The following is a 12643-nucleotide window of genomic DNA, read 5'->3' on the forward strand; positions in this document are numbered from 1 at the left end:
ATTAGGAGCATTATTCTGTTCTCTTGACATTCTTACAGCTTCTGCATAAGTGATCTTTCTTTTCACTCTTATTTCTTGAATTTTAGTCTCCCGTCTGACAACCTCACACCCACTATATGCAACATTATGAGCTCCTCCACAATTGCAGCATTTTGGTTGAACTTCTGTTCTGCCCTTTCCATATTCATGATCACCCCCACATCTAGCACATCCCCTCTGCCTTTTACAGTTTTTAGCCACGTGTCCAAACCTTTGACAATTATAGCACCTCAGTGGCTTTGGCACATACACCCTTACTGGGTAACTCATGAAACCCAGGAACACCTCCCTTGGCACTCTTTCTTCTTCAAATTCAATCAATACTAATTCACTTTCTTTTTTCATTCCCTCCTTTGTTTTCAGTCTTTGAACATTCATTACTTTCCCTCCTTTGATATTCCTCTTTATCTCCTCCATATTTATACTCATTGGTATCCCCGTGATCACTCCTTTACAACCACTGTTTTGCGCTCCCACCCTCCCAGTGTATTCCACCTTGCATTTTCCTATCTCTTTTAGCTTGAGTGCTTTCTCAAGTTGTTCCTCATTCGCACATCTTACCAATAAGTTGCCATCATTAAGGACTTTTGCAAATACTATTTCCCCTACCTTATTTGTCAGAGTTGTTGTTAGCACAAACAGGTTAATTTTCTTCATATGTCCCTGAGCCTTCTCATTAAACCTAATTATGACAACACCTCCCCTCTGAGCTTGTTCATCTTCTTCACTTTCAGAGCTTTCTCCACTATCATTTCTTATTTTTTTATTCCCTTTGTCTTGGTTTTTATTCATCCGACCCCTCACTACCTCCTCATTTCCTTTATTTCTCCCTTCACAATAATCCACCTCTCCCCAGTTGCCTACCTCTGGTCCCAAGTCTCTATCCCTCTCCTTCTCCACTTTCTTTCCCTCAACCCCGCCTCTATCTTGTCTGCCATTACCGGACCCACACAACCCCCTCCCAGCAATTTCCGTTCCTTCCCCACTCTCTTTCCCTCAACAGGTTCCAAACCACATTCACGCATCAAGTAAAACACAGCCAGCTTCCAGTCGAGCCAACTCAGCTGGCCTCCTCCGTACTGCAGCAAATGAAGCTCTCTCTCTCTCTGTATCTTGTTTTACGGCGGTTGGCATCCAGCTTAATGGTGCATTACCGCCACCCTCTGCTCCAGAATGTGCACTAGACATACATGCTAAATCCTAGCAAATGAAGCTGAACCCAGGAGCTATTTATGTAGCCAGCCCAAAATGAGAATCAGGTGCCTCAATTGAGGCACTCAACAGAACAAGGGAGAAAACAGGAAAACCCGGAACAAGGATCAATGGACCAGACCGTGAACCGGAATGCAGACTTAATGGACCGGACCATGGCAAAGTTAACAAATTTCACGTCACATACTGGTGATAATAAACCTGATTCTGATTTTGAACTTGTTACTTAGAAGTGGAGCTGTCAATGTGTGTTGGCTGTTGTCGAAAATGCCCAATTTTCATTTCCATTTATCTTGTTTATTGGAAATCTGATAAAATGTTTCAAGAATAAAGACGTTACAATATAAGTAGAGCTAAAGGGATAATATTTTTTTCTGACTGAATGCGAATAATGACAATGGAGATTCAAAAACTATGCCTTAAGTCTTTACGTGTAGCCTTCACAATGCAGTTTTCAGCAGTACATGATCCATAATTTCTATCCCTAAAGCTACTCTCTCTCACTGCTTGCTTTTGATCTCCTAAGCACAACCATCACCTTACAGGCCATGCTGTAGATACTCCAATTTTTTCATGGAGTAAGACAAAGGAGATGGTGATGGACTTTAGGAAGACGAAGCCTGCACTGCACCCTGTTACTATTGATGGTGAGGACCTACAAGTACCTGGGGATGCACCTGGATGACAGACTTGAGTGGAGCACCAACACAGAGGCTGTGTACAAGAAGGGCCAGAGTCACCTCTACTTCCTGAGGAGACTGAGGTCCTTTGGAGTAAACAGGCCTCTCCTTCACATGTTCTGCCAGTCTGTTGTCACCAGTACAGTCTTCTGTGTGGTGGTGTACTGGGGCAATGGCATCAACACGGGTGATGCCAACAGGCTCAATAAACTGATTAGAAAGGCTGGCTCTGTTATAGGAGTCAAAATGGACACACTGGAGGCTGTGGTAGAACAAAGGACCCTGTGGAAAATCCTGGCAATTCTGGACAATGTTTCTCACCCTCTGCATGCCACTTTGGCTGAACAGAGGAGCATGTTCAGTAATAGACTAAGACAACTGTGCTGCTCCAAAGAGCGTTACATGATGTCATTCTTACCTTCGACCATTAGGCTCCATAATGAGTCAACCTATAGCTGGGGAAGTGATGACCCCCTCCTGTTAGACTGTTATTTATTCTCTTCTAATATTGGTATATCTGTGCACTTGTAATGCTACTGTGACATTGTAATTTCCTTTGGGATCAATAAAGCATCTATCTATCTAAAATCTTCTTACACTTCAATCCTGTCAAATCTGGTATCTAATTGATCTTGACATCAACATTCATACCCTTATTCTTCAAGATTCTCAGCATTTAACTGATGAGGAAAACCACACCTTTTAAGTGAAAGTGACAAGAAAAAGCAGATTACTTTAGTGGCAAAGTGTTAAAAAGATGTTATATCAACCCTAAACTAAATCCACAGTCTTCTTTGAATTTAAAATGATTGAGAGGGTTAACTTCTTTTGGCCTTGTTGCAGATACACAATGCAAATTGATTTGAGAGATTATCAATGGGAGGTTGTGCAACCTGCTCTCAGAGGAGAAAATATCATCATATGGCTACCGACAGGTGCAGGCAAGACTCGGGCAGCTGTGTTTGTTGCCAGACACCATTTGGACTCGAGAAGACAAGGCAAAGTAGCTGTTCTTGTAAATAAGGTAAAATATACAGTCAGCATTTTAATATTATACAGGTTTCCCCCGCCATCCGAAGGTAGAGCGTTCCTATGAAACGGTTCGTAAACTGGAATGTCGTAAAGCGAAGAAGCAATTAGCATTTATTTATATGGGAAAAATTTGTGAGCGTTCGCAGACCCAAAAAATAACCTGCCAAATAACACATAAAACCTAAAATAACAGTAACATATAGTAAAAGCAGGAATGATATGATAAATACACAGCCTATATAAAGTAGAAATACTTTTCCACAATCATTGCCTGCACTGTTCTCCATAGCGAAAACCTCACGCAAGCACTCTCGGCAGAAAATCTCACGCGAGTGCTGTTGGCAAAAACACGGCGCAAGTGCTCTCAGCAGAAACACTCTCTCCAGTAACCTTTAAGCTATGAAGCTGCCAAATCATAGCAAATAACACGTAAAAATACACAGCCGATATAAAGTAGAAATAATGTATGTACAGTGTAGTATCACTTACAGGAATCGGGAAGACATTGAGCACACTGATGATGGTGTGTTAGGCTGAATCGTCGCAGGTTGGGGTGGTGCTGTGGCCCCCACCCTCCAGGCCGCCGAGTGATACATTGCCGCGAAGCAGGCAGGGGTCCAGTGGTAGCCGGGATCCACACAGCACATCTTTAAGAAAAAAGCTGAAATAAACAAGCTAATTAATTAGGTGCCGCCCGGCACGTAATTGTCAGCCCAGATCAGACCAGGCGGCACCTAATTAATTAGCTTGTTTATTTTGGCTTTTTTCTTAAAGATGTACTGTGTGCCTCCCGGCTACCACTGCATTCTCCACGAATCGGAATCTGTCCGCGGCCCGTGGTTTGGGGTGGTGGGACACTGGGGTGTCATTTCATCGTCGTCTGTTTCCATCGAGGCAGGCGGGTCATCTTCTTCTATGTCTGCCCGCCTCAATGTCGAAGGTCGAGGTTCGTCATCTGCTATGGCTGATGTGGAAGGCTTGAAAAACGACAGTATGCTTGACTGCTGAGCCTCGCGCATTTTTCTATCATACAGTTCTTTGTAAGCACTCAAACCATCTTGCAAATATGCCCTAAACCAACGTACCCTTTCAAGATTAAAGTCGTACTTTATCATTGCAGCGAAAATCTCATGCAGTTGCTTCACGTTCAGTTCCTGGACAACTTCACTTTTAGTCCATTCGCTACTGTATTCTGTTTTGATTGTTATTCTTTCCTCTTCCAATTGCATCAGCTCTTCATCTATCAGTTCTTGGTCATAGGATGCCAAAACCTCTTCAACATCATCTTCGTCAATGTCCACAAGCCAAACTCACTTTGTCCTTACTTCGTTCACCACGATCAAAACGCTTAATTATGTCTAGTTTTACACTAAGTGTAACACCCTTACGAGCTCTTTCAGGCTTTTCCGATACCTTAGAACTCATCTTGCAAACGGATGCTCAAAATAAATTGACATAAAGCACAGATGCTCACAGGCATGTGTTCAAGCAATGCTGGCTAGAATGCAGTTCCGAATCCAGGGGAGAGTGGCTGCTCGGGGCGCGCGCTGCTTTTCCCCGTGCGCTGCCTTTTTCCATAACAGTGAAAACACCTCCTGTTAGCGAAAACAGGTAACTAATGTAGATCTTTTGTAACAGTGAGGTTTCGTAAAGCTAACGCTGGAAAAGCGGGGGACACCTGTAAACCAGGGATTACTGAGTCAGTATTGTTTAGAACAGCTTTATTACTGACAAAGGAACTTGCTGGTAGTCAATGGCTGTTCAATGTTGAACAAGTAGCAGCTGCCAATGTAGTTCAGAAAATGGAATTCTCAAATTTACTGGATGAACATCACCAGTGCTGTCTCATTTGAGCTTTGGTCATAGAGTCATACAGCATGGAAACAGGCTCTTTGGCCTAAATTGTTCATGCTGTCTCTTTTGCCCAGTGAGCTAGTCCCATCTGCCTGCATTTGGTCCGTAGGCGTCTAAACCTCTCTTATCCATGTACTTATTTAGATAGCTTTGCGAATGTGCCCATCTGAACCACCATTTCTGGAAGCTCATTCCAAATTTGCAACATCCTTTGTGTGAAGAAGCTGACCCTGATGTCCCTTTTAAACCTTTTGCCTCTGATCTTAGCCCTTTGCCCTCTTGTTTATAGCACCCCATCCTTGGGGGAAAAGACTATGTGCTGTCATCCCATTTGTGCTCCTTATGATCTTATATACCTCTGTCAGGTCACCCCACAGTGTCCTACATTCCAGAGAGTAAAGTCCCAGACTACTCAACTTCTCCTTGTAATTCAGGCTCCCAAGTCCATGCAACATCCAGGTAATATTTTTCTGCACTCTTTCTAGTATAACAACATCTTTCCTATAACAAGGTGACCAAAACTGTACACAATGTTCCAAGTTTGGCCTCACCAATGCCTTTTATATAACTGCAACATAATTCCCAAACTCCTAATCTTAATGCCCTAACTGATGAAAGACAGCATGCCAAACACCTTCTTCACCGCCCTCTCTACCTATAGTGTTGCATTCAGCAAACTGTGCATTTGCACTCCTAGGCCCCTCTGTTCCATAGCACTCTCCAGGGCCCTACCAGTCACTGTATACAGTAAGTCCTATTTTGGTTTGATCGCTCAAAATGAAATACTTCATATTTTTCTAGGTTGAAAATCATTTGCCAATTCTCAGCCCCAATTCTGGCTGATCAAGATTCCCCCAGTAATTCCTCCATACTACAATATGTAAAACACCACCTATTTTAGTATCATCCACAAACTTGCAAACCATGCCTTGTACATTCACATCCAAGTAGCTATATAAATTACAACCCTACTAACCTGTATGGCAAATCACTAGACACAGGCCTCTACCTGATAAACAACTTTCAATCATCACTCTCTGCTTCCTGCCACTGAGCCAACTAGGAATCCAATCCACTATCTTCCCCTGGATCCCATGCGATCTAACCTTCCGGCTTGCCATGAGGGACTTTGTGAAAGGCTCTTGCTAAAGTCTATATAGACAACAGTCACTGCACTACCCTTATCTATCCTTTTGGTCACCTCCTTGAGGAACTCCAAGAGATTTGTCAGACACAACTTCCCATGAACTAAGCTTAGCTGACAGTCCCAAATCAGATCCTGTCTCTCCAAATGCTGGTAGATCCAGAGATATGGATTACAAAGTCGGGGTGAGAGTCAGATATTTAAGATTGAGATTAGGAGAATCCCCTGCGGCAATTTACTCATCACCGATGTCAGTCTCATTGGCCTGTAGTTCTCAGGCTTGTCTTTGAAATGCTCCACAAACCAAGGTACCCTTTAGCCTTTCAGAATCTCACTTGTGGACAGAGACGAAGCAAAAATCTGGGTTAAACTGATCAAATTTACCCTGCCTTGAAACACTCCCAAAGGGATTGTTTTGTTCTTGTATAACATCATTGTGTGGATTGAAAGAGATAATTCCCCTGTTAAAGGCAGAGAGTCCATTATCTCTTCATTGCTTTCAGGCAACAATTCCAGTTGAAATATTATTCTTGAAATTTAGTCTTGAGCTTTACAGCAAAGTGCTTTCAGTGAATCCATTAGATTGATGTATCTGCCACGAGAGTTGAATTAAATAGGTCCGCTTTTTCACAAAGTGCTGAAAACACTCAACAAACGAGGCTACATCTGTGGAGAGGGAAGCAAGAATCTTATATATGGATCAATGATCTTTCCTTGACCTGAAATGCTACCTGTGCTTTTCACACCGCAGATGCTGCCTGCCGGTTGAGCATTTCCAACTTTTGCTTTTAGATTTATGTTACGTTTTATGTTTGGAGGGATAAGATGTAACTAACATTTATTGGAATTTTAGAAGGGTCGCCAAATTGGATGATGATTGAGAATTTTTCTCCTGCAGGAGAATCCAGAGATATGGATTACAAAGTCGGGGTGAGGGTCAGACATTTAAGATTGAGATTAGGAGAAACATCTTCATTCAAAGATGGCACATCTTTGAAATTCTTCATGGAAGCTAAGTTTATAAGTATATCCATTGCTGAATTTTGGGTACGAAGGGAAGAAAATAGGAATGAGACCATAAGACCATAAGATATAGGAGCAGAATTAGGCCATTTGGCTCACCAAGTCTGTTCCGCCATTTTCCCTCTCAGTCCCAATCTCCTGTCTTCTCCCCGTATCCCTTCATGCACTGACTAATCAAGAATCTATCAACCTTTGCCTTAAATATTCCCAAAGATTTGGCTTCCGCAGCCACCTGTGGTACCGAATTCCACAGATTCATCATTCCCTGGCTAAGGAAATTTCTCCTCATCTCCATTCTAAAAGGATGTCATCTATTCTGTGAAACAGAGGAACTGAGGAAGAAAGTTGAATTCTACCTAGAGTCTTAGGCACAGTCGTAATGATTGTCGGAACTGATTTGAAGGTCCTTATATCATTTTCTAGCTCTTAGGGAGGCACGGTAGCATAGTTGTTAGCACAACGCTTTACGATACAAGCAAACTGGGCTCAGTTCCTGTTGCTGCCCGTAAGGAGTTCATACAATCTCCTCATGACTGCGTGGGATTCTTCCGGGTGCTCTGGTTTTCTCCCACAGTCCAAAGACGTATCAGTGGTAGGTTAATTGGTCATTGTAAATTGTCCTGTGATTAGGCTCGGGCTGAAATCAGGGGATTGCAGGGCGGCGTGGCTCAAAGGGCCAGAAGGGCCTATTCCATTCTGTATCACAATAAACAAAATTCTTCCTTTCTTCCTTGTAGTGCTCCCAAAAATCCCCTCGTCTTGAGCAGTATTGGTGAAATTCCCTGGGAAAGCAATAATAAGTTTGATTAAGTAAATGTACACACATTATGATTAGGGTATGGAATTCTTACTTTATACTTTATTGTCACCAAACAATTGGTACTAGAACGTACAATCATCACAGCGATATTTGATTCTGCGCTTCCCGCTCCCTGGATTACAAATATTAAATATTAAAAATAGTAAAAATTAGTAAATATTAAAAATTTAAATTATAAATCATAAATAGAAAATAGAAAAATGGAAAGTAAGGTAGTGCAAAAAAACTGAGAGGCAGGTCTGGATATTTGGAGGGTACGGCCCAGATCCGGGTCAGGATCCGTTCAGCAGTCTTATCACAGTTGGAAAGAAGCTTATCAGTCGTACTGAAATATAAGTATCTGTATGGTAAACAAAATGATGGGAACTCATTTTACAGGTGCCTCTGGTGAATCAGCATTATGAACAAGAGTTTAAGCCATCCCTAACACCCAGGTATAAAGTGATTCCAGTATCCGGTGACACTGAGCTTAAGGAGCAATTTGCATACATTGTACGGAAGAATGATGTTATCATCTGCACAGCACAGATCCTGCAAAATTCACTGATCTGCACAGAAGAAGAAAAGCACGTAGAGTTAACAGGTAGAACAATTTAATCTTCCAGCTCTGTGCCCTTCAGAGTAGAAGCAATTTGGTTTATAAAGTGTTGCATGGAGGGAAAGTAGACCACATGGTTGCACTTTTAACAATTAACCGGATAAGCTCGATGGGATGACTTGTTTCAATTAGCCTGGGTGTAAAGGATGCATTGGTAACTAGTATTATTTGTTTCTTCCCTTCTGGCAAAGGATTCAGGATTATGTATTGTGCTAAAATGTTTAATTTTGAACAGGTTTACAATGGAAGGCTTTGATCATGTGCATAGCAGACAAATGAGTCATTTTGCTACTCACCTCCCCAATCTGGTTCCATCAACCCATCATCTCCTCCCCAGCCTATCACCTACCATCCTCTGTCACATGCCTTTGCTATATATTGGCTATTTTTCCAATTCCCTCTCAGTCCTGATACAAGGTCTTGATCTGAAAAGTCGACATACATTAGAACGTAAAAAATTGGAGCAGGAGTAGGTCATCTGGCCCATTGAGTCTGCTCCACCATTCAATAAGATCATACCTGATCTGTCTGCAGACTCAGCTCCACCTACGTGCCTTTTCCCTCTAACCCTTAGTTCCCCTGCTATGCAAACTTATATCTAACTGTGTCTTAAAAATACTTAATGACGTAACCTCTACTGCTTCCCGGGCAGAGAATTCTGTAGATTCACTACTCTTGCCAAAAAAACAATTTCTCCTCATCTCTATCTTAAATCTATTCCCTCAAATCTTAAGGCTATGTCCTCGAGTTCTAGTTTTCTTTACTGGTTGAAACAACCTTCCTGCCTCTATAATTTCTATCCCTTTCATAACTTTAAGATCCCCTCTCATCCTTCTCAATTCCAGTGAGTGTGATCCCAGATGACGCAATCTTTCCTCATGTCTAACATACAGTACATCTTCGCCTTCATAGATGCTGCTTTACTCACTGAGTTCTTCCAGCTTTTGTTTTTGCTTTTGCATACAGATAGATTGGTGATCAAATTTCTCTCTCCAGGCCAATATGCCAGTTGCCCAGGCACTTTTGATCATTCAACATCTGATCCCAGATGGTTAACAAATATTCACATGCATATTTCTAGGACACAGATTGGTTGGAAGGTGAATGTTAAAAGCATTATGTGTACCACTGTATTTTTCCAACATTGACTTGAGTTTAACTGTGTGTTTGTCCATCGTCGATGTTGATGAGGACCTCGATACCATTATGATGGTGTCGAGACTAGCGCGTGATTTGGATTTAAGTGAGGGAGAGTTGCGCAGCGTCAGCCTCACTCTCTCTTCCCAATTCCCATCTGGGTCCAGTGGCAAGACAGAGTCTAGACGGCTGGAGATGGGACTAGGTGCAGTGGATGACCAGGACATCTTCTGTGTCTTGTCCTACTCTACACGTTCCACGACGCTTGCAGAGACCGCCTTCTTGACCGTTGGACCTTCCATTGGTCTCGTCCGCTCAATCCGCCAGAGTCTGTCTTCACATGCTGGGATAGACAACTCCCTATCTCACCGAGGGTTTGAGACCCGTCGGCTACCCTCACCTGGTTTAGCCGGCTTGTCGAAGCCGTTGCCCAGGGTGTGGCCGCTGTCGCATGCAAACAGCTACGGGGAGCCACAGGTGAGAGCTGAGTGCCAGGTGGGGACCAAAGGTGGACTAACTGCCCTGAAGAGGACACGACGTGTTCCCCCACCAGAGGTGCTACCCCTCCCTGACACTCCATACACCTCTTAGTTTAACTACCTTATACACTAATGGCTTATACTCTGCACTTCATGTCCCATTAGTTCATGGTTGTTATTTTCTAGTCTTTAGATCCATGTGCTATAATCATAGGGTCCCAAAGAAATATTAATGGAAGTCTCAACAATCTTCTTGTGAGTTCCCATATTCCACCCATATTCCACCCATATGCTAGAACATGTTTTTCTACACACAAATTCCTTACACACACACCTCTGAAATCCCATGATGTAATGAACTTCTGGTGTCTCTCCACAGATTTTGTTTTGACTGGTGTTAGAGAGTTCAAGAAAATTAAAATCTCATTGAGTTTGAAGAGACTCGGCCACAGAGGTGAAATATGGAACTGTAACTTCCAGATTAACAGATTTTCTTTAGGAAATAACTTTTGTTATTTTTCTGAATTTAGAGTTTTCTCTGCTGATAATTGATGAGTGTCATCACACTCAGAAGAATGGTGTGTATAACAAAATCATGGCCCGGTACATTGAAGCAAAGCATAACAATGTGAGCAACTTACCGCAAGTCCTTGGACTCACAGCATCACCTGGAACTGATGGTGCCAATACATTTGACAGAGCGGTGAACCACATCTTACAGGTTAATACACTTCCATGAACTCAACCATCAACTATTTGTGCATAACTTTAATGTTTTCTGCTTTGGGGAAAATTTATGTTCTTGGTCCATCCTCTTACCAGAAGTGCTAACCAGTTGCCATGAGGCCTTGTGTGCCAAGCAACACACATCAAAGTTGCTGGTGAACGCAGCAGGCCAGGCAGCATCTCTAGGAAGAGGTACAGTCGATGTTTCAGGCCGAGACCCTTCGTCAGGACTAACTGAAGGAAGAGCTAGTAAGAGATTTGAAAGTTGGAGGGGGAGGGGAGATCCAAAATGATAGGAGAAGACAGGAGGAGGAGGGATAGAGCCAAGAGCTGGACAGGTGATAGGCAAAAGGGGATACGAGAGGATCATGGGACAGGAGGTCCGGGAAGAAAGACAAGGGGGGGGGGACCCAGAGGATGGGCAAGAGGTATATTCAGAGGGACAGAGGGAGAAAAAGGAGAGTGAGAGAAAGAATGTGTGTATAAAAATAAGTAACAGATGGGGTACGAGGGGGAGGTGGGGCATTAGCGGAAGTTAGAGAAGTCGATGTTCATGCCATCAGGTTGGAGGCTACCCAGACGGAATATAAGGTGTTGTTCCTCCAACCTGAGTGTGGCTTCATCTTTACAGTAGAGGAGGCCGTGGATAGACATGTCAGAATGGGAATGGGATGTGGAATTAAAATGTGTGGCCACTGGGATATCCTGCTTTCTCTGGCAGACAGAGCGTAGGTGTTCAGCAAAGCGGTCTCCCAGTCTGCGTCGGGTCTCGCCAATATATAGAAGGCCACATCGGGAGCACCGGACGCAGTATATCACCCCAGCTGACTCACAGGTGAAGTGTCGCCTCACCTGGAAGGACTGTCTGGGGCTCTGAATGGTGGTGAGGGAGGAAGTGTAAGGGCATGTGTAGCACTTGTTCCGCTTACAAGGATAAGTGCCAGGAGGGAGATTGGTGGGGAGGGATGGGGGGGACAAATGGACAAGGGAGTCGCATAGGGAGCGATCCCTGCGGAAAGTGGGGGTGGGGAGGGAAAGATGTGCTTAGTGGTGGGATCCCGTTGGAGGTGGTGGAAGTTACCGAGAATTATATGTTGGACCTGGAGGCTGGTGGGGTGGTAGGTGAGGACAAGGGGAACCCTATTTCTAGTGGGGTGGCGGGAGGATGGAGAGAGAGCAGATGTGCGTGAAATGGGGGAGATGCGTTTGAGAGCAGAGTTGATGGTGGAGGAAGGGAAGCCCCTTTCTTTAAAAAAGGAGGACATCTCCCTCGTCCTAGAATGAAAAGCCTAATCCTGAGAGCAGATGCGGCGGAGACGGAGGAATTGCGAGAAGGGGATGGCATTTTTGCAAGAGACAGGATGAGAAGAGGAATAGTCCAGATAGCTGTGATAGTCTGTAGGCTTATAGTAGACATCAGTAGATAAGCTGTCTCCAGAGATAGAGACAGAAAGATCTAGAAAGGGGAGGGAGGTGTCAGAAATGGACCAGGTTGAGGGCAGGGTGAAAGTTGGAGGCAAAGTTAATGAAGTCAACGAGCTCAGCATGCGTGCAGGAAGCAGCGCCAATGCAGTCGTCGATGTAGCGAAGGAAAAATGGGGGACAGATACCAGAATAGGTTCAGAACATAGATTGTTCCACAAAGCCAACAAAAAGGCAGGCATAGCTAGGACCCATATGGGTGCCCATAGCTACACCTTTAGTTTGGAGGAAATGGGAGGAGCCAAAGGAGAAATTATTAAGAGTAAGGACTAATTCCGCTAGACGGAGCAGAGTGGTGGTAGAGGGGAACTGGTTAGGTCTGGAATCCAAAAAGAAGTGGAGAGCTTTGAGACCTTCCTGATGGGGGATGGAAGTATATAGGGACTGGACATCCATGGTGGAAAAAAAAGTGGTGGG

General features: G+C 43.7%; 1 protein-coding gene across 2 annotated transcripts in view; it reads left to right on the forward strand.

Moving 5' to 3' along the window:
• dhx58 (DEXH (Asp-Glu-X-His) box polypeptide 58) overlaps window positions 1-12643 on the forward strand; it is a 48695-nt gene that overhangs the window by 10259 nt on the left and 25793 nt on the right. For both annotated transcript variants that reach the window (XM_072249720.1, XM_072249721.1), the window contains exons 2-4: window positions 2775-2955; window positions 8183-8387; window positions 10549-10739. In XM_072249720.1, coding sequence (XP_072105821.1) covers window positions 2782-2955; window positions 8183-8387; window positions 10549-10739 — 570 coding nt within the window. In that variant the 5' untranslated portion in view covers window positions 2775-2781. The remainder of the gene's footprint in view (window positions 1-2774; window positions 2956-8182; window positions 8388-10548; window positions 10740-12643) is intronic.

The sequence above is a fragment of the Mobula birostris genome, chromosome X (assembly GCF_030028105.1).
Source record: "Mobula birostris isolate sMobBir1 chromosome X, sMobBir1.hap1, whole genome shotgun sequence".
Taxonomy (NCBI): domain Eukaryota; kingdom Metazoa; phylum Chordata; class Chondrichthyes; order Myliobatiformes; family Myliobatidae; genus Mobula; species Mobula birostris.